The sequence below is a fragment of the Dendrobates tinctorius genome, unplaced genomic scaffold (genome assembly GCF_039654945.1).
Source record: "Dendrobates tinctorius isolate UK_male_01 unplaced genomic scaffold, ASM3965494v1 ptg000152l, whole genome shotgun sequence".
Lineage (NCBI taxonomy): Eukaryota > Metazoa > Chordata > Amphibia > Anura > Dendrobatidae > Dendrobates > Dendrobates tinctorius.
In genome coordinates this window covers 1941143-1965583 of record NW_027361819.1, presented here as the reverse complement: position 1 = coordinate 1965583, position 24441 = coordinate 1941143, and the positions used below count along the sequence as shown (strand labels likewise).

Sequence of the window (24441 nt, the reverse complement as noted above, 5' to 3'; positions counted from 1 at the left end):
CTCTTGATCAAGCCAAGAGTTAGTGTTTATGGGGGGAGTCAAAAGAAATCACTGGCGGCCTAAAAAAGCCTTCAACTGACATCTATCGGAGGCATGTGGAACCTTAACATAAGTCTTGAGCATAACACCAAAAGTCCTGGAGCTGAGAAGCCCTGAAACCATGATAATGAGTAGGCCTGGAGACCAAACTGGTGAGATGTACTTACATTGCCAGCAGCTGGTGCAACCAATAAATAAGGCCATACCCAATATTCCAAGCAGCCCAATTATCCAGTCATCAAAAGCGTTGTGGAACATTTATCTTTCTGTGTTCACCCCTGGTGAGTCTTCTGTTTTAGGTCCTCCTTCAGGTCACTCAACATTTCCCTCCTGAATGCGTCCTTTCTTCTGTCCTTCAGCTTCTCTGGCCGTGTAGCGCTCTTCTTTTCTTCTCTGCTCTTTCTTATGGCCTCTCTTACCTTGTCCTATCGTCCTCACTAGGTTCTGTGACCCACCAAAGCAGCATGTCCGGAACAGTAATTGTACGCCCCCTCTGATGAGACACGCGATGCTTAGAACTAGGTGGTATGGAAACCACCAAAACCACATTGGACAGGATGCTCATTTGTCATCAGGCCTTTGTACAGCACATAGGTGTCTTTATTCAGAGGCTGTCATTGCGATGTCATTTTTAACAACTTTTTATAATAGTATATAGTTTTGCATAACTGTATACCTTTGTATAACTCACTGAATGAACTGTGCCAAACAGCTGGTGGGATAATATGGAGGGTGAAGAAGCTCCCTGCAGATATAGACCTTGGGAACGGTCGGGAAATCTGGACATAATGCCGGTGTCACTTTCATAATTCTGAATTACATTAATCTAAATCAGTAAGTTTTATCTGATGTCCATAGACAACCCCTTTAACTAGTCACGCTCTTGAGGACTATGTAAGACCTTTCACTTTTCGACATCCTAAACGCAACCTTCCTCAGGTGGTCAACCCTAAGAGTGAGACTAACCACAAGTGGCACCATCTAATTCTACGAGAATAAGAGCAAAGAAATGTGAAGGCCGTGCTGACACATGAGAACTTCATTCATATGTATTGATGTTTGGATTTTTTTTGCCTTTGGGACATAGATCACTTACTTAATTTTTTCATTGACGCATTTTTTTAAAATTTACTACGTTTTCACAATTTGTTTTTTAATCACTTATTTGCCATATTCCTAAACCCATAACATTTTTATTTTTCGGTAGACAGAGTTGTGTGACAGATTGTCTTCTATCCTACAGGATAAATAATATTTTTTTTCTAGATTCAATATTTTATTTTATTGAAAAAAGTGGGATTTTGGTGAGGGTGGTTTTACTTTTTTATAACAATTTCTAACTCTTAGAAACATATTTTTTTTTATTTGTTTTATAATACTTATTAGTAACTCAATGGGACTTGAACATGTGATCTTATGATCACTTAGGTAATACCCTGCACTACTTGTGTATTGCAGTGCGTTACTTAGCCTGTCGGTGTTTGACTAATTGTTGACCTATTAGGCCCATCTTCTGGCATGATCTCATAGGCAGTAGTATATAGCAGACCTGGAGGCCGTTGTCAGTCTTCCATTTGACATAGCAATCCATCGGCACTTTACTCTTGCACTGCGGAAGTGCTGATGGGCTGACAGAAGGAGAAGTCTCCCTCTGTCAAATTCGTCCTGAGGGGTTAAACAGCTAGGATAGGTGATAATACCTAACTGTATGTATTAGTTGAGTTCCTGCAGCTGATGGCATTGATACAGAAGTTGGACGGTGCGATCGGCATGATGTACATTTCATTCATGGAGTACAAAGTGACGCACCTAAGATGGATATGTGCGTTATATAGGGGGTTAAAAATGGCTCTGTCTGCCCTCTAACCACTTCTAACTCTGGTCAAACCGTAAACCCCTCTATATCTCCCAGCCCTAAGTCAATCTATAGGTCAACACTAAAGCATTCCATACACATTAAAATTGGCTGAACCACATCAATATCGGTGGTGCCGGCCAACCATCTATCGTTAATGTGGATCTCCTGACTCTTCCCCCAACAGATGATATTGATGGAGAGAAGGAATGACCGGTTGAAAATCAAAGCGCTATCCGATTGTTTCCTCAGGAAAAACTCCACTCTTCCATGGACAATACATAAACATTCAGGCCAACATTCGAGACAGGTGTGACTCCAATGAACCGTCGGATGACGGGCCTAGTCCTAGCCAAATTCCATCCCTAAACCAGTTTCTCTATACTCCAACACTGCCCATAGTGTAACCCGAAATTTGCCCCTACACCATAAACCAGGCAATGGACACTCAAACAGGTACAAATATGTGGGAAATGATTGGACCCTTGGATTGATATCAAAGCCTTTTAATAACATAATAAAATGAACAGTAGAATTACTAGAATAAAAGAAATAAATAAATAAAGTCTTCATATAAAACACATCGTATGTATTTCTGTCACTCCCTACAAAGATTATTTTTTTACATTTTCTCAGGAACATCATCATCGGATAATGGTGGGAAAGAGTTTAATTATTGTGAGGAGTTTGTGTCAGCTTATACAGGTTGTAGGCCTATTACTACAGACACAAGGCGTCTAATCTTGAAGATTCCTTGAGCATCTACAGAGGCTCCAGTTATCACGTTCTTCAGCTACAGGTCCGTGATCAAAGAAGAGGCAAATATCTCAGGATTTGGCCAGCAAGATATGGAAGGAAAACATAAAAAATATCTACAAGGTATAAATAACAAAAACATGCACTACCATATATACGTCTCAGGTTAGATTAGTGGTCGCCAACTATATCCACCACAGGATGAAGACCACTTTCTTACATGATGTCTAGGAACTATTCCGATGTCTAATATCTAATACTTTTGTAATCGTTTCTGGCACCAGTTTGGTGGCATCTTATTTCTTCAGTAAATTAGAAAAAAAGAAATATTCATGATGAGTTTTCTGAGGGTCAGGTCCCATCTTCATCTATCTTCAGAAGACATTTACAACCGATTCATCAAGGGTTGGTTGGAAATTATAATGGGATCCAGTTCAACCTAGCAACTCAATGTAGAATAGTCCAGTAAGTGCAAGAAGAGGTCATCCCAAAGATAGGATTCAGGAAAAGTGGTTAACAGGTCAACCTGAAGCATAAAGGCCCATCAAGAAGACTTCCTCCTGGATCCATACAGGGAATATTGGGGGTCAGTCGCCTGAAAAAAAAAAAAATAAAAGTCTGTCCTTCAGCAGGTGTGGAGTCCTAACCTGGAAGACATGTAGAAGGTGGAGATAGGAAACATCCCCGGATGTAATATTTCACCAGATGATTCCACAAGTTGGCCATTGCCCCCTAGGTCAAGAATAGAGGGTTATTTATATACCTTAATGCGCTTTCTCAATGTTTTCATATTCGGGTACGTCATCATCTTCACTCTCTGTAAGACATAATGCAAGATGTTTTTTTCCTCTAGAAAACAGAGCACGCAAATGATTCATACTTTGGAAATATTTTATGACCTAAATTTGCTCACTGGCATGTTCATCTAAGGCCTGAGGACATTCCACCTAGTATCATCCCGAAAACCTACCCTGATTAATGGAAGCGGAGTGGGTTTCGGCATCTTCTACATTCACATACTCCAGACTTTCTCCTAAGAGAAGAGAGTTTAACGTTTGACGCAAGTAAAGCAATATGCGACCCTTCCTTGATATGTCTAAACTCTCCATTCACCCATATTGGGTTGAAGGCAACCAGTCATGGCATATTCACTGAAATTTGCCATGGATTTAATGAACCATATATCAGGATCGCCTAACACCAAAAATGATCGGTGTACTGAATTTCATCATGTTCCCTCTTGGCTGAAAAAAAATTACGCATTCCCATAAAATAGCCGAGAGCCAAATAAAAACTAGATGGACAACTCTTAGTTTCTCCATCCTTAATTTTTCAGCAATTTATTTGACCATCACCTCTATAATTTTAGTCACCTAATTAGCCTCCTCCACCACACCTGACCTTGAACAGCCTATATAACCTCCTCGTCCACACCTGACCTCGAATAGCCTATATAACCTCCTCGTCCACACCTGACCATGAATAGCCTATATAACCTCCTCGTCCACACCTGACCTCGAATAGCCTATATAACCTCCTCGTCCACACCTGACCATGAATAGCCTATATAACCTCCTCGTCCACATCTGACCTTGAATAGCCTATATAACCTCCTCGTCCACACCTGACCATGAATAGCCTATATAACCTCCTCGTCCACACCTGACCTTGAATAGCCTATATAACCTCCTCGTCCACACCTGACCTTGAATAGCCTATATAACCTCCTCGTCCACAACTGAACTTGAATAGCCTATATAATCTCCTCGTCCACACCTGACCATGAATAGCCTATATAATCTCCTCGTCCACAACTGATCTTGAATAGCCTATATAACCTCCTCGTCCACACCTGACCATGAATAGCCTATATAACCTCCTCGTCCACACCTGACCTTGAATAGCCTATATAACCTCCTCGTCCACACCTGACCTTGAATAGCCTATATAACCTCCTCGTCCACAACTGAACTTGAATAGCCTATATAATCTCCTCGTCCACACCTGACCATGAATAGCCTATATAATCTCCTCGTCCACAACTGATCTTGAATAGCCTATATAACCTCCTCGTCCACACCTGACCATGAATAGCCTATATAACCTCCTCGTCCACACCTGACCTTGAATAGCCTATATAACCTCCTCGTCCACAACTGAACTTGAATAGCCTATATAATCTCCTCGTCCACACCTGACCATGAATAGCCTATATAATCTCCTCGTCCACAACTGATCTTGAATAGCCTATATAACCTCCTCGTCCACACCTGACCTTGAATAGCCTATATAACCTCCTCGTCCACAACTGACCTTGAATAGCCTATATAACCTCCTCATTCACACCTGACCATGAATAGCCTATATAACCTCCTCGTCCACACCTGACCTTGAATAGCCTATATAATCTCCTCATTCACACCTGACCTTGAATAGCCTATATAACCTCCTCGTCCACAACTGAACTTGAATAGCCTATATAATCTCCTCGTCCACACCTGACCATGAATAGCCTATATAATCTCCTCGTCCACAACTGATCTTGAATAGCCTATATAACCTCCTCGTCCACACCTGACCTTGAATAGCCTATATAACCTCCTCGTCCACAACTGACCTTGAATAGCCTATATAACCTCCTCATTCACACCTGACCATGAATAGCCTATATAACCTCCTCGTCCACACCTGACCTTGAATAGCCTATATAACCTCCTCGTCCACAACTGACCTTGAATAGCCTATATAACCTCCTCGTCCACACCTGACCATGAATAGCCTATATAACCTCCTCATTCACACCTGACCATGAATAGCCTATATAATCTCCTCGTCCACACCTGACCATGAATAGCCTATATAATCTCCTCGTCCACACCTGACCATGAATAGCCTATATAATCTCCTCGTCCACACCTGACCATGAATAGCCTATATAATCTCCTCGTCCACACCTGACCATGAATAGCCTATATAACCTCCTCATTCACACCTGACCATGAATAGCCTATATAACCTCCTCATTCACACCTGACCATGAATAGCATATATAACCTCCTCATTCACACCTGACCATGAATAGCCTATATAACCTCCTCATTCACACCTGACCATGAATAGCCTATATAATCTCCTCGTCCACACCTGACCATGAATAGCCTATATAACCTCCTCGTACACATCTGACCATGAATAGCCTATAAAACCTCCTCGTCCACACCTGACCTTGAATAGCCTATAGAACCTCCTCGTCCACACCTGACCTTGGATAGCCTATATAACCTCCTCGTCCACACCTGACCCTGAATAGCCTATATAACCTCCTCGTCCACACTTGATCTTGAATAGCCTATATAACCTCCTCGTCCACACCTGACCTTGAATAGCATATATAACCTCCTCGTCTACACCCGACCTTGGCTGGTCTATTCAACCTCTCCTTCCATACCGGAACCTTGAAAAGTCTATATAAACTCATCTTTCACACCTGACCTTGACAATTTGTAGCAATAAACCAGTACCAGCATATAATAAATCCAATCATTCAGCATAGAGTCATATAAGATATTATGGCTCTGTGGACCAAATAAAGTGGAACAAGGTGCTGTAATGAAGAATAGATGAGGAAAACAAATGACCCTGAACTAACCCCTCTGGTCCACAGAGCCATAATATCTTATATGACTCTATGCTGAATGATTGGATTTATTATATGCTGGTACTGGTTTATTGCTGCGAATTGTTTATATAGCAGTTCCTGATCCTTGATCAATCTATCAAACCCACTCTTCAAGAACTGATCCTTGACCTCTGCATTTAATCTAATCTTCCATACTTAACCTTGACCATAACGAGATATTTCCACTCTTTCACGCCTAATTTTTACCAGTCTATCAAACCTCCTTTTCCATATCTGACACTGAATGATTTATCTAATGTCATCTTCCATATATGATCCTTAGACTTTCTATCTAACATCCTCCTCCATGTCTGATCTTTCACCAATCCACCTCTTCCACGTGTGATCCTTGATCAATCTATCCATTTTCCTCTTCCATACACAATCCTCTAACCTCTTCTTCCATAATAAATCGTTGACCAATCTATCCAACCTCCTCCTCATTAATAGTTCTTTGACCACTCTACACTTCTTTACCACAACTGACCTTGACCGTAGTAGCATATCTCCACTCTTCCATTCGCCATATTCTTCACCAGTCTATCCAACCTCCTCTTCCATGCCTGATCTTGACTTGTCTATTCAACCTTCTCTTCCATTCCTGATTATTTTTTAAATCTTATCCGTCATCAGTCTCCACAGACTCCTCCTCAATAATCAACACCATGAAATTTCAACCAATGCTTTAATCATCCCTCACGCTTAATTCTCCTGGCCTTTTCCCCATCTGTGTGACCTCTTCTCCCAAAATTGCCTTTCCTGCCGCATATCTATAATATAAATACCCTTTATATCATTCGCGTCTCCGACGTTAACGTAGTTGCCATCGATGGAAGGTGCTGAAAACAGAATAATAGAAATTATTACAAGATAAGTCCATAGAAGCAAGAACAAGATCAGCAGCCGATCATCTCTGGTAGTCATGGTTCTGTGCCTATCACCAGGTGAAGGAGGTCTAAACTTTCCAAACCACTTTTCGACATTTTAAATAAAGTGTTAATTTCAGTCCACATCTTGAAGAAATGCCGTTATTAACATTCCTCTTACCCTTTGCGTCATCGGAATTGCCGACATTTACATAATTTTCATCGGTGCCCACTGCGAAACAAAAACGAGGTATTATCAGAGGCCTCAGAAATGGTTTGGTCCAAACCTTTCTCCCTCACAGATGACAGATCTTTCTCCTACCTGAGGAGAGGCTCGCTCTGTTGTCCACATCGCATGTAACTACCAGCACCGGTCCAAGATTAGTGGCCCCTTCGTCTGGTAGAACTTCACTGGATGGGTATAAAGTGTAGGGCATTAGTATAAGGAAGAGTGAGTGAAGGTGTAACAATGGTGAAGGAAACCTACATCTAGGGCTCTGTACATTTGTCAAAGTGGTGGGATGGATGAATAGTCTTGGAATAAAAAAATAAAAATTTGGGCTCTGTGTCTTTCATGTATGAATGTCTGGACGGTGCACTATGCATGGGTGTGAAAGCTTGGATGGATCATTGTGCATTTGTGTAAGGACATGGATGGTGCACTGTGTATATAATATGGAGGTTTGGATCGTGTGCCAAGTATACGTCAGCGATAAAAGGTGTAGCAAATGTCAGCTCTCTCATACTGTCAGCCATTCTCCACCATCTTCTTATGTTCCATTCAGCATTTCATTACAATATGTGACATGACGGCAGGCACCAAGTATCCATACGCTGTCATCTACTGGATATCAAGCCTCCTTACATGTATCCGTAAGCCTGGTTGTCACTGGAGTCGTTTGGGTCTTCTCCTTCATCGTCATAATCATCTACTTCTATACTTTTCCTTTTTAAGAGAGAAGCACCTACAGAAAGGACACAGTTGTCGCTGCCACTTGACTTAAATGGTTTTTCCACTTTAAACAAAGTCTTAGGAGGCCTCATTCATGAAGAACCTGGCCAAGATTCTCTGATGACCACCTCATATGTCCCCAATTAAATCAAGATGGCCCCTGTACAAAAGTCATAACCAAATATGGGGAACTAGGAAATACATCAACTCAACAACAATCCTAGTAGATGGTTCTACCATCATAGGTGACTTTAGGACGGACCAAATTTATGGTCCTTGGGTATCATGAGTGCCATATGGAGAGTTAAACTTGTGCTTGATACATAAGATTATAGCGGTCACGTACTTGCTGCGGGTGGGATGGAGTCGAATCCATCAGGGTAACCTGAGAGCAGAAGAAAAAGGAATCAAGAAAAGACTTTGACAACTCAGTAAAATGATAAAGGAAGTTTAAGAAATGTGATGAAGATGTGAGACTATCCGCAGAGGTAAAGATCTCCATATACATAGAGACTTGTCTACTGGTTGTCCCACAGTACATGTCTCTGAAATGAGGCTGGATATGAATGAACTTAATACAGTGGGTGGAAGACAAGTAGACAAAACCTGTATCAGAGGTTGAATAGATGATTCGAAAGAAGGTCTAGAGTATAGTAGATCCTCACAACCAATGCTCAGGATGTAGACCCTATACAACAGGTTCCTACAAAAGATATGGAAGTCACCAAATTTTGGCAAACAGGTGAAAGTATCCATATCCATCAATGCCATCAGACCCACATTATCACCACCACGGGGCATATACATCTGGTGCCTGCCTCACATGCTCCAAATGAGATGAGCTTTAGAACCTACCTTGAATTTCTCTTCCCACCGAACTTCTACGGCTCTCACAGATTGGTGACTTCCTGTGGAGACAGATGTTCAAAGGGTCTTAGTTCACATGTATGAGCCCTTTATCTCAGTGTCGTCTGCGCATCAGGTGAACTTGAAAATAACACACTTCCTTCTCATCAAGAACCCTCAAGAAGCTATAAATCTGTGGTCCGGCCATGATATGAGGAAGTGTAAGAAATCCCGACCTCTGAATTACTTTCAAAAGTCTACGAAAACAACGAGGCCTCACCATGTCAACTTTCTAATGTGTGCCTGTTCACACTGACCTGGAAACCATCAGAACTTACAATCTATTGATGTATATACCCTACTGAGTGAAGATAGGTGCAGAGGAGAAGGTCAACATCGAGGATATGGAGATGACAGATACGTACGGAATGGTGAGCAAGATGTCCTGGTGGCACATGGTGCCCTGAGAGGAGACTGATCGCAGATGAACTATGGAGACAGAGGATATGGTGGTTAGTTCTCAGCAGCTGAGGAACATGTCCTATGGTCTAAACAGTGTTGTTCTTGGGCTGATCCTCAGATACAATCAATATTTAGGTGTTTATGGAAATGTGGGGTTAGAGCAGGCAGGCCAACTCTGGTACATCACAAAGAATGTTCTGTCTCCGTGCAGAACACATGGCAGGTGATCAGACAGATGTGGGAATCTGACGTCAGGCCTTACCTGGTGGTCTATTCATAATCATAAAACTTGATGAAGGTGGAGTATAATGAGTCCTACGATACAGGAAAATGAGAGTAAAAAAGAGCATTCCGGGTAATGTACATAGTACTGCACATCGATTCTCCCCCCAAAAATGTACTTTAGGTGGTCATGCCTACGTACAGTAGGCTCTAAATACAACCACAGATGGAAAGGAGAAACATGATAATTTTTGCCCAACTGGAGTCTATCTACTTATGACCTGTAGGTGGTGGCATTTCCATACTGCCTAGTCGACTGACTCTATAGACCTTTACGGTAGTTTCTGATGGTTTATATATATCTTTATGTCATGTAGGTGGCGTTGTTTTTATGCTTCCTGATGGAATCTGCCTGTTGATGGTGCTGTGTCCACACTTCCTGATGTACTCTATACATCTTTATGACCTACAGGTGGCGGTGTTTCATTACTGGACCTTCCTGATGGAGTCTTTATATGTTTATGTCCTATAGGTGGCGCTGTTATTATAATAGAATCTATTTAAATGGCATATACCGTAGATAGCGCTGCCGATTTGATACATTTACACAAATGGAATAACTTACTTGTTATCGCAGTACTCTGTCTGTGTAATGTGAACTGAGAGAGAAAGCAGAAAAGTTTTTTTTGTTTTTTTTTTTAGAAAAAAAATTAAAGTTCAAACTTCTACAACATCTTTCATATTCACCATGACATATATTAAAACTGAGAATTCCATCACTTACTTGGTATCTTTCTATGACAGCTGATCCACAGGCCTGTGATGAGAACTATGGGGAGAACAACAGCAGCAAAGTACATCACACTGAATGTGTCCATCATGCTGACCTGTATTCAAAAGAACAGAAAAAAAAATCACCACATAACCTCTATTTTTTTTTTATAGGAATTTTACTTGTTATACCATATTTTACCACTCGGAGTGCTGTGTTTTTTAAGCGTTCATTAATAACAGAGCAAAGACTGCCATCTAGAGGTGAAAGGATTTAATTCAGCAATTTATTTGTAAATTGTCACATTTAGTTTTTTAATAAGGAATCAGTAGAACCTGTCATTTCCCATCCAGCCCATATAAAGTCAACCCAGAGGGAAGTGCCGAACACAAAGCGAGTAATCATTCCCAGACGCAATTCATACAGGAGTTTATGCACTTTGCAGGTTGTAAACGTCATGTAATATCTCAATATTAGTTAGGACTCAACAGAAAATGTAGTAATTTCAGTTTTGGTAAAGTGTTACTTTCATAGTACATCTTCCCTCATGCTCTTCCTTAAAATGAGAGCTCTCTGCAGAACAAGAAACTTCTAAATCTGCAAAAAAATTTTAATACTGCTCCTATGCACAAGAATATAACTACTATAATACTGCCCCTATGTACAAGAATATAACTGCTATAATACTGCCTCCTATGTACAAGAATATAACTACTATAATACTGCTCCTATGTACAAGAATATAACTACTATAATACTGCTCCTATATACAAGAATATAACTACTATAATACTGCCCCTGTGTACAAGAATATAACTACTATAATACTGCCCCCTATGTACAAGAATATAACTACTATAATACTGCCCCTATATACAAGAATATAACTACTATAATACTGCCCCCTATATACAAGAATATAACTACTATAATACTGCCCCTGTGTACAAGAATATAACTACTATAATACTGCCCCCTATGTACAAGAATATAACTACTATAATACTGCCCCTGTGTACAAGAATATAACTACTATAATACTGCTCCTATGTGCAAGAATATAACTACTATAATACTGCCCCTATATACAAGAATATAACTACTATAATACTGCCCCCTATGTACAAGAATATAACTACTATAATACTGCCCCTATGTACAAGAATATAACTACTATAATACTGCCCCCCTATGTACAAGAATATAACTACTATAATACTGCCCCTATGTACAAGAATATAACTGCTATAATACTGCTCCTATGCACAAGAATATAACTACTATAATACTGCCCCTATGTACAAGAATATAACTACTATAATACTGCCCCCTATGTACAAGAATATAACTACTATAATACTGCCACCTATGTACAAGAATATAACTACTATACTACTGCTCCTATGTACAAGAATATAACTACTATAATACTGCTCCTATGTACAAGAATATAACTACTATAATACTGCCCCCTATGTACAAGAATATAACTACTATAATACTGCCCCCCTATGTACAAGAATATAACTACTATATTACTGCTCCTATGTACAAGAATATAACTACTATAATACTGCTCCTATGTACAAGAATATAACTACTATAATACTGCCCCCTATGTACAAGAATATAACTACTATAATACTGCCCCTATGTACAAGAATATAACTACTATAATACTGCTCCTATGTACAAGAATATAACTACTACAATACTCCCTCTATGTACAAGAATATAACTACTATAATACTGCTCCTATGTACAAGAATATAACTACTATAATACTGCCCCTATGTACAAGAATATAATCACTATAATACTGCTCCTATGTACAAGAATATAACTACTATAATACTACTCCTATGTACAAGAATATAACTACTATAATACTGCCCCTATGTACAAGAATATAACCGCTATAATACTGCTCCTATGTACAAGAATATAACTACTATAATACTGCCCCCTATGTACAAGAATATAACTACTATAATACTGCCCCCTATGTACAAGAATATAACTACTATACTACTGCTCCTATGTACAAGAATATAACTACTATAATACTGCCCCTATGTACAAGAATATAACTACTATAATACTGCTCCTGTGTTCAAGAATATAACTACTATAATACTGCCCCCTATGTACAAGAATATAACTACTATAATACTGCCCCTATGTACAAGAATATAACTACTATAATACTGCCCCCTATGTACAAGAATATAACTACTATAATACTGCCCCTATGTGCAAGAGCATAATTACTATAATACTGCCCCCTATGTACAAGAATATAACTACTATAATACTCCCTCTATGTACAAGAATATAACTACTATAATACTGCTCCTATGTACAAGAATATAACTACTATAATACTGCCCCTATGTACAAGAATATAACCACTATAATACTGCTCCTATGTACAAGAATATAACTACTATAATACTACTCCTACAGTATGTACAAGAATATAACTACTATAATACTGCCCCTATGTACAAGAATATAACCGCTATAATACTGCTCCTATGTACAAGAATATAACTACTATAATACTGCCCCCTATGTACAAGAATATAACTACTATAATACTCCCCCCTATGTACAAGAATATAACTACTATACTACTGCTCCTATGTACAAGAATATAACTACTATAATACTGCCCCTATGTACAAGAATATAACTACTATAATACTGCCCCCTATGTACAAGAATATAACTACTATAATACTGCTCCTATGTACAAGAATATAACTACTATAATACTGCCCCCTATGTACAAGAATATAACTACTATAATTCTGCCCTCTATGTACAAGAATATAACTACTATAATACTGCCCCCAATGTACAAGAATATAACTACTATAATACTGCCCCCCTATGTACAAGAATATAACTACTATATTACTGCTCCTATGTACAAGAATATAACTACTATAATACTGCTCCTATGTACAAGAATATAACTACTATAATACTGCCCCCTATGTACAAGAATATAACTACTATAATACTGCCCCTATGTACAAGAATATAACTACTATAATACTGCTCCTATGTACAAGAATATAACTACTACAATACTCCCTCTATGTACAAGAATATAACTACTATAATACTGCTCCTATGTACAAGAATATAACTACTATAATACTGCCCCTATGTACAAGAATATAATCACTATAATACTGCTCCTATGTACAAGAATATAACTACTATAATACTACTCCTATGTACAAGAATATAACTACTATAATACTGCCCCTATGTACAAGAATATAACCGCTATAATACTGCTCCTATGTACAAGAATATAACTACTATAATACTGCCCCCTATGTACAAGAATATAACTACTATAATACTGCCCCCTATGTACAAGAATATAACTACTATACTACTGCTCCTATGTACAAGAATATAACTACTATAATACTGCCCCTATGTACAAGAATATAACTACTATAATACTGCTCCTGTGTTCAAGAATATAACTACTATAATACTGCCCCCTATGTACAAGAATATAACTACTATAATACTGCCCCTATGTACAAGAATATAACTACTATAATACTGCCCCCTATGTACAAGAATATAACTACTATAATACTGCCCCTATGTGCAAGAGCATAATTACTATAATACTGCCCCCTATGTACAAGAATATAACTACTATAATACTCCCTCTATGTACAAGAATATAACTACTATAATACTGCTCCTATGTACAAGAATATAACTACTATAATACTGCCCCTATGTACAAGAATATAACCACTATAATACTGCTCCTATGTACAAGAATATAACTACTATAATACTACTCCTACAGTATGTACAAGAATATAACTACTATAATACTGCCCCTATGTACAAGAATATAACCGCTATAATACTGCTCCTATGTACAAGAATATAACTACTATAATACTGCCCCCTATGTACAAGAATATAACTACTATAATACTGCCCCCTATGTACAAGAATATAACTACTATACTACTGCTCCTATGTACAAGATTATAACTACTATAATACTGCTCCTGTGTTCAAGAATATAACTACTATAATACTGCCCCCTATGTACAAGAATATAACTACTATAATACTGCCCCTATGTACAAGAATATAACTACTATAATACTGCCCCCTATGTACAAGAATATAACTACTATAATACTGCTCCTATGTACAAGAATATAACTACTATAATACTGCCCCCTATGTACAAGAATATAACTACTATAATTCTGCCCTCTATGTACAAGAATATAACTACTATAATACTGCCCCCAATGTACAAGAATATAACTACTATAATTCTGCCCCCTATGTACAAGAATATAACTACTATAATACTGCTCCTATGTACAAGAATATAACTACTATAATACTGCTCCTATGTACAAGAATATAACTACTATAATACTGCTCCTATGTACAAGAATATAACTACTATAATACTGCCCCCTATGTACAAGTATATAACTACTATAATACTGCTCCTATGTACAAGAATATAACTACTATAATACTGCCCCCTATGTTCAAGAATATAACTGCTATAATACTGCCCCCTATGTACAAGAATATAACTACTATAATACTGCTCCTATGTATAAGAATATAACTACTATAATACTGCTCCTATGTACAAGAATATAACTACTAGAATACTGCTCCCTATGTACAAGAATATAACTACTATAATACTGCCCCCTATGTACAAGAATATAACTACTATAATACTGCTCCTATGTACAAGAATATAACTACTATAATACTGCCCCTATGTGCAAGAATATAACTACTATAATACTGCCCCTATGTACAAGAATATATCTACTATAATACTGCCCCTATGTACAAGAATATAACTACTATAACACTGCTCCCTATGTACAAGAATATAACTACTATAATACTGCCCCCTATGTACAAGAATATATCTACTATAACACTGCCCCCATGTACAAGAATATAACTACTATAATACTGCCTCCTATGTACAAGAATATAACTACTATAATACTGCCCCCTAAGTACAAGAATATAACTACTATAATACTCCCTCTATGTACATGAATATAACTACTATAATACTGCCCCTATGTACAAGAATATAACTACTATAATACTGCCCCTATGTACAAGAATATAACTACTATAATACTGTCCCCTATGTACAAGAATATAACTACTATAATACTGCTCCCTATGTACAAGAATATAACTACTATAATACTGCCCCCTATGTACAAGAATATAACTACTATAATACTGCCCCTATGTACAAGAATATAACTACTATAATACTGCCCCTAAATTCAACTTTAGTAGGACATCAATATTTTCTCTGACCTTTGGTTGAAGATCTTTGTGCCGGTTGCATGTCTTATTCAAGAGCATAATTGCTATAATACTGCCCCCTATGTACAAGAATATAACTACTATAATACTCCCTCTATGTACAAGAATATAACTACTATAATACTGCTCCTATGTACAAGAATATAACTACTATAATACTGCCCCTATGTACAAGACTATAACTACTATAATACTGCCCCTATGTACAAGAATATAACTACTATAATACTGCCCCCTATGTACAAGAATATAACTACTATAATACTGCCCCTATGTACAAGAATATAACCACTATAATACTGCTCCTATGCACAAGAATATAACTACTATAATACTGCCCCCTATGTACAAGAATATAACTACTATAATACTACCCCCTATGTACAAGAATATAACTACTATAATACTGCTACCTATGTACAAGAATATAACTACTATAATACTGCCCCCTATGTACAAGAATATAACTACTATAATTCTGCCCTCTATGTACAAGAATATAACTACTATAATACTGCTCCTATGTACAAGAATATAACTACTATAATTCTGCCCCCTATGTACAAGAATAAAACTACTATAATACTGCTCCTATGTACAAGAATATAACTACTATAATACTGCCCCCTATGTACAAGAATATAACTACTATAATTCTACCCTCTATGTACAAGAATATAACTACTATAATACTGCCCCCTATGTACAAGAATATAACTACTATAATTCTGCCCCCTATGTACAAGAATATAACTACTATAATACTGCTCCTATGTACAAGAATATAACTACTATAATACTGCTCCTATGTACAAGAATATAACTACTATAATACTGCCCCCTATGTTCAAGAATATAACTACTATAATAACTGCCCCCTATGTACAGGAATATAACTACTATAATACTGCTCCTATGTATAAGAATATAACTACTATAATACTGCTCCTATGTACAAGAATATAACTACTAGAATACTGCTCCCTATGTAGAAGAATATAACTTCTATAATACTGCCCCTATGTACAAGAATATAACTACTATAATACTGCTCCTATGTACAAGAATATAACTACTATAATACTGCCCTTATGTACAAGAATATAACTACTATAATACTGCTCCTATATACAAGAATATAACTACTATAATACTGCTCCCTATATACAAGAATATAACTACTATAATACTGCCCCCTATGTACAAGAATATATCTACTATAATACTGCTCCTATGTACAAGAATATAACTACTATAACACTGCTCCCTATGTACAAGAATATAACTACTATAATACTGCCCCCTATGTACAAGAATATATCTACTATAATACTGCCCCCATGCACAAGAATATAACTACTATAATACTGCCTCCTATGTACAAGAATATAACTACTATAATACTGCCCCCTAAGTGCAAGAATATAACTACTATAATACTCCCTCTATGTACATGAATATAACTACTATAATACTGCCCCTATGTACAAGAATATAACTACTATAATACTGCCCCTATGTACAAGAATATAACTACTATAATACTGTCCCCTATGTACAAGAATATAACTACTATAATACTGCTCCCTATGTACAAGAATATAACTTCTATAATACTGCCCCCTATGTACAAGAATATAACTATTATAATTCTGCCCTCTATGTACAAGAATATAACTACTATAATACTGCCCCCTATGTACAAGAATATAACTACTATAATTCTGCCCCCTATGTACAAGAATATAACTACTATAATACTGCTCCTATGTACAAGAATATAACTACTATAATACTGCTCCTATGTACAAGAATATAACTACTATAATACTGCCCCCATGTACAAGAATATAACTACTGTAATACTGCTCCTATGTACAAGAATATAACTACTATAATACTGCTCCTATGTACAAGAATATAACTACTAGAATACTGCTCCCTATGTAGAAGAATATAACTACTATAATACTGCCCCTATGTACAAGAATATAACTACTATAATATTGCTCTTATGTACAAAAATATAACTACTATAATACTGCCCCCTATGTACAAGAATATATCTACTATAATACTGCTCCTATGTACAAGAATATAACTACTATAATACTGCTCCTATGTACAAGAATATAACTACTATAACACTGCTCCCTATGTACAAGAATATAACTACTATAATACTGCCCCCTATGTACAAGAATATATCTACTATAATACTGCCCCCATGCACAAGAATATAACTACTATAATACTGCCTCCTATGTACAAGAATATAACTACTATAATACTACCCCCTAAGTGCAAGAATATAACTACTATAACACTCCCTCTATGTACATGAATATAACTACTATAATACTGCCCCTATGTACAAGAATATAACTACTATAATACTGCCCCTATGTACAAGAATATAACTACTATAATACTGTCCCCTATGTACAAGAATATAACTACTATAATACTGCTCCCTATGTACAAGAATATAACTACTATAATACTGTCCCCTATGTACAAGAATATAACTACTATAATTCTGCCCTCTATGTACAAGAATATAACTACTATAATACTGCTCCTATGTACAAGAATATAACTACTATAATTCTGCCCCCTATGTACAAGAATATAACTACTATAATACTGCTCCTATGTACAAGAATATAACTACTATAATACTGCCCCCTATGTACAAGAATATAACTACTATAATTCTGCCCTCTATGTACAAGAATATAACTACTATAATACTGCCCCCTATGTACAAGAATATAACTACTATAATTCTGCCCCCTATGTACAAGAATATAACTACTATAATACTGCTCCTATGTACAAGAATATAACTACTGTAATACTGCTCCTATGTACAAAAATATAACTACTATAATACTGCCCCCTATGTACAAGAATATAACTACTATAATACTGCCCCCTATGTACAAGAATATAACTACTATAATACTGCCCCCTATTTTCAAGAATATAACTACTATAATACTGCCCCCTATGTACAAGAATATAACTACTATAATACTGCCCCCTATTTTCAAGAATATAACTACTATAATACTGCCCCCTATGTACAAGAATATAACTACTATAATACTGCCCCCTATGTACAAGAATATAACTACTATAATACTGCCCCCTATTTTCAAGAATATAACTACTATAATAACTGCCCCTATGTACAAGAATATAACTACTATAATACTGCTCCTATGTATAAGAATATAACTACTATAATACTGCTCCTATGTACAAGAATATAACTACTAGAATACTGCTCCCTATGTACAAGAATATAACTACTATAATACTGCCCCCTATGTACAAGAATATAACTACTATAATACTGCCCCCTATGTACAAGAATATATCTACTATAATACTGCCCCCATGTACAAGAATATAACTACTATAATACTGCCTCCGATGTACAAGAATATAACTACTATAATACTGCCCCCTAAGTACAAGAATATAACTACTATAATACTCCCTCTATGTACATGAATATAACTACTATAATACTGCCCCTATGTACAAGAATATAACTACTATAATACTGCCCCTATGTACAAGAATATAACTACTATAATACTGTCCCCTATATACAAGAATATAACTACTATAATACTGCTCCCTATGTACAAGAATTAACTACTATAATACCGCCCCTATGTACAAGAATATAACTACTATAATACTGCCACCTATGTACAAGAATATAACTACTATAATACTGCTCCCTATGTACAAGAATATAACTACTATAATACTGTCCCCTATGTACAAGAATATAGCTACTATAATACTGCCCCCTAAGTACAAGAATATAACTACTATAATACTCCCTCTATGTACATGAATATAACTACTATAATACTGCCCCTATGTACAAGAATATAACTACTATAATACTGCCCCTATGTACAAGAATATAACTACTATAATACTGTCCCCTATGTACAAGAATATAACTACTATAATACTGCTCCCTATGTACAAGAATTTAACTACTATAATACTGCTCCTATGTACAAGAATATAACTACTATAATACTGCTCCCTATGTATAAGAATATAACTACTATAATACTGCCCCCTATGTACAAGAATATAACTACTATAATGCTGCCCCTAAATTCAAGTTTAGTAGGACATCAATATTTTCTCTGACCTTTGGTTGAAGATCTTTGTGCCGGTTGCATGTCTTATTCTAGTATGTGAGAGGAAGACGTCTTGGCTTTCTCTGCATGAGAAGACTGAGACCTCGTCGTATCTGGGTCTTGTGGTTTGGTGTCATTGATTGGTGCAGTGACTGCTCTCACCCTACAGAGTTTTCAGGTTTAGTCATTATATTAGTGTGTCTTCTGAGCACTTTTGAGTGGGCCGCGGGTAGGGGGTTCCATAGGGAACAAAAAGAGCAAAATAAACATGGACAGACATTGATGGTCACCAGAGCTGTCAATACAGGTGAACTATAGAGATCGCTTCTGTGTGACCCACGAGTGGTGAGAACTTGTGCAGGAATCTCTTGTCTACCGACTCGTGGAACTTGGCCAACAAGAATTGGGGGAATCAACCCAATGATCCAGAGAAGGCATCAAACAATTAACCCTACCTCATGAGGTTATGCGTTAGGGGTGCAAAAGCAACAATATCACTGGTATCTGTGGGGGAAATAAAGCATCTCCGCTATATGCTGGCAGGTGGACTTTTAGTTGGTACCCATTATCTTATCTGGTAGGATTACCATGGGAAATGTTCTAGGAGGAAGCTCCCTCTCACCTATCCCAGAAGGAAGTCCCACCACAATCTCAAACACCAGAAAGTAAAAGTTTATGTCCTAATATTAGAATATAAATATGATATCACTTCCTCATTATGTATCGGGCTCCTCAGCTTTCACAGGACATTTTGCTCTCCAAGCATTAATGTTCTGGTTCTTTTAGATGGTGAAGCTCAGGTCTCAATCTGCTCTGTAGGAAGTGAAGATTATCAGATATTTCGGATGGGAAGGAAGATGAGAAGAATCAGTCTCCAAGATGAGCGCCAGATGCTGTCAGCTTATCGCAGTCACTATCTGCCATCCTCTCAGCTTACCCTTGTTATATTGCATCGTAGGACATTCTAGATAGTGACACAATAGTTGTCGTGACTGGATATGAAACGGAAGATGTTCCTGTCGTTACCTGGACATACAATATGTAGAACTAATAGATCAGTAAACTTTGTGTGTTTGCAGTTTTTTCTCCAGGTCAGGGAACCTAACACCTATCTCAGGATTGGTTTGATAGATCACTTGGTCCACCCCCATGCCAAACATCTCTCGAAATGTTAGATATATTCTAGGACAGTTGTGTGACAATCCTTATGGCTGCCGGCTTCCTTCACGATATAAACCATCTGCGCCACCACATCTTCAGAGGTGTCCTACCTGTTGGGTGGAGATACCCCTTATTTCTGTGTTGTACAAGTTGTGTGGTCACACATGAAAGAAAATGTTATTGCTGAAGCATTTCACACAAGAAAGAGCAAAAAGTTGAGGAAATGAGCAAAGAGGAAAGAAGCTGTGTGACCCGGGGCCACCATACCAGACCTCAGGGTGGTTTATGTACAGAGATGTCATAGACAACCTCGAAGATTTGCTGTAAACCCTGATAAAGGTCTCAAGGCTGTGTAGTAGACCTATAACAGGACCACCCAGTTATAAAATTGGAGATACAGACTTAAAGGGTTTGTTTCACTAAAAGAAATCATAAAATGGGGCCTGGCTGCGCAAGATTTTTTATTTAATAGCCAAAATGGAGTCTCTCTGGTGGCGATGGTCTATCCATATTTCCCACGGCTTGTCCTGGAAAGCCATCAAGTGAGCTGATGGCTGGACCTGAGGTAGTGACTTTATCGTCCTCTTCAATGTGTTGTGCTCATAGAACATCATTGCCACACTCTTCTTCTGTCTGGATTTAATGACTGATCTCCAACTAACTTTAGAGTTCGATGGTGGAAACAATTTCTAAAGTTGGGTAAACTCCCTCCTATAGTCATCCTGTACATGGATACTAGAAGATAACCTCAAAAGAAATAGCTCATCAAAAACAAACATAAGAATCTTTGGAGCCTCACACCAAACCCCAGGACAAGAAAAGTTAAAAGTTTAGCTTCCTTTCTTTATTACATTATTGAAGAAGTCCATCATGAACCTTAATCATTTCTCCATCCATGTACTGGAGCTGGTGGAAAGAGGGAACCCTACAAGCCCATTATATTATACCTTGAAATGGGTATGGGGTCTCTTTCATCTTTTGGGACCCAATGGTAGTTCCATCTCTTTGGTATCAGCACTCCAGTTGTGAGAGTCATCAAGTTGTGGCACCTGGACCTGTAGAAGCGAGTAATCGCGAAACAGCCTTCGTCCTCCCTTCCCCGCACATCTCACATGTCCTGCTTGTCCACTTGCTGTCCATGGCACGTATGTGAATAAAGGACTATTTGATCTGATTTATGCTGGCGAGTGCTACGTTTTTCTTCTACTGTTCCTTAGAGTCATTAATTACTTTATGGTATGTTGTAGATAATGTAAAAGTTGGGTCTAAAGGTTGTGACGACCTTCCATCATCATGAACACCACTTGTTGTTGGTGTTTGGGGAATAAATTAGGGGGGCTACACATTTAAAAATATCCGGTCCGTGTTTTGGTGGATATTTTTCTCCGACAAGAGCACTTTGCTCCTTGGGCCAGAACCAATTTACTCAAACCAATGGCCACCTACTACGTTATCTCTGTTCACTGACATATCATAAACAGAGAAACCAACTTAGCTCCCCATTATCAGAAGTCATAGTTAAAATAACTAAAATGCAAGAAAATTGCCGTTTAGCCTCCTTTCTTGATCTAATTAGAGAAGAGATCCATCGTGACACTCAACAATTCCTCCATCCATGTACTGAAGCTAGTGGAGACCTAACGAGTTCTTCACATTACACCTTGAAATGAAGATGGGTCTATTTCACGTCTAGTGACCCCATGGCAGTCCCATATTGTTGGTATCAACACTTCAGTATTGAGAGTCATTGATGACTTCATAAAAGGGTCCTGAGATTGTAGATCATGTAAAAACTATGTCTAAAGGTTGTGACCTTCCATCATTGACACCACCCATTGTTCGCATTTAGGGGAATTTATCAATTTGAGGGCTTTACAGATTTAAAAATATTGGGTTCATGTTTTGGCGCCACGTTGTCTTGTAAGGCCTAGGATGAAGCCCACCATCTCTTGCAAGAAGGCAAAAGCTAGAAGATTGTCAGACACATGGCAATAAGTAATGGAACCTTGCGAGACAGCTCCGGCAATAGATTCTCTCCTTCTTAAACATTGTGTTTTGAGAGATATATTGGTGTTTGTTAGATTTCGCAGTTGAGTGATGAACATAATATATCTGACGGACAAGGAGCGGATATTTTCCTCGGACAAGAGCAACCTGCTCCATCAATCGGAACCAATTTTCGCAAACCAATGGCCACATTATCTCTGTTCACGAACGTGTCGTAAACAGAGGAAGCAACTCCGCTCCCCGTTAACAGAAGAATATGGGTTAGCTTATTGCCATCTAGATTAGTGACTGGCCATTTGGAAAATGAGTCCCCTTAAAGTTGGAATCTTACCCTTAAAAATATGCCCCACTTACACTATAGTTGCCTCTCAGACACAGTTTATAAAATTAAGTTTGCCAAGGCCGAGCTCTTGTTGTTTTTTCATGCTTGGTCCCCATGGGCCTTGGTGCTCTCGTTATCCCTCGATGGACCTTTCTTTCACCCCGATCCAATGACGCTCACGTACGATCATAATCATCTTAAATATATAGGGGCTTGAGGGTTTTCAGAGGCTCCCGGTCACCATAGGGGACGGCGGTGCTACAAATGGTCCATAACAGATCCGACACCGGGGTGAACAATTGGGCATCCACCATGGGCCGAGAAGAATAGGATTCGCATACTTACAATCGGGGTCCGGACGTTGACCTCTCTTCTGGAAATCTGCCCTCGTGTTCCGGTGTTGGGGGTGCCCGGTTGGAGGACTACTCCCAATATTCAAGATCCCGGGCCAGCTGTTTGCCGGCTTGTTCGCCAGGAGATGTGCAGACAGCAGTGCGCGGCTCTGTGATTAGTGTCAATCTGCACATATTCCCGGATGCTGCTGCTCTGCACCCTCTGACTTTATCAGCCCTTTACATCACCCACAATGCAGCCGGCACCTGCACCCTGACACTGTGGTCACAGGGCATAGACCCTACTTTATACACATTTTACTCCAATTTGGCAATTGCCTGCAGCCTCGCACCCACCAATTGCATGAGCGGGATCACCAGGTGCATGAAAGTCCCCACCGCTCTGTTGACCAGTTAACTGCAGCGTCCAGACCTCATCCGGCATTAGTACAAACACTGCGCCCCCGCCAGGAGCTTCATGGCTGATCAGCCGTACATCACCAAGCACAATGCCGAGTGTTGGATGGAGTGGTGTAAAGCCGCCACCACTGGACCCTAGAGGAGACGTGTTCTGTGCGGTGATGGATTGCACTTCTGTGTCTGC

At 38.2% G+C, this 24441-nt stretch overlaps 1 protein-coding gene across 3 annotated transcripts; it reads right to left on the bottom strand.

Annotated features, from left to right (window-relative positions):
• Nucleotides 1-2384: 2384 nt before the first annotated feature.
• LOC141050705 (uncharacterized) lies at nt 2385-24033 on the bottom strand. 3 transcript variants are annotated; one of them, XM_073547299.1, is made up of 14 exons: nt 23851-24033; nt 10462-10564; nt 10303-10336; nt 9718-9770; nt 9419-9482; nt 9003-9055; nt 8494-8532; nt 8061-8160; nt 7518-7606; nt 7377-7427; nt 7115-7168; nt 3621-3683; nt 3414-3467; nt 2385-3297 (listed from the first exon to the last, which is right to left on the bottom strand). In XM_073547299.1, exons 2-13 carry the CDS (start codon nt 10556-10558, stop codon nt 3415-3417), a joined length of 750 nt encoding a protein of 249 aa, XP_073403400.1. In that variant the 5' UTR covers nt 10559-10564; nt 23851-24033; the 3' UTR covers nt 2385-3297; nt 3414. The 3 variants fall into 3 exon arrangements, with proteins under 3 accessions (XP_073403400.1, XP_073403398.1, XP_073403401.1); XM_073547297.1 differs by having other exon boundaries at nt 2385-3245; XM_073547300.1 differs by lacking the exon at nt 7115-7168 and having other exon boundaries at nt 2385-3245.
• Nucleotides 24034-24441: the final 408 nt, after the last annotated feature.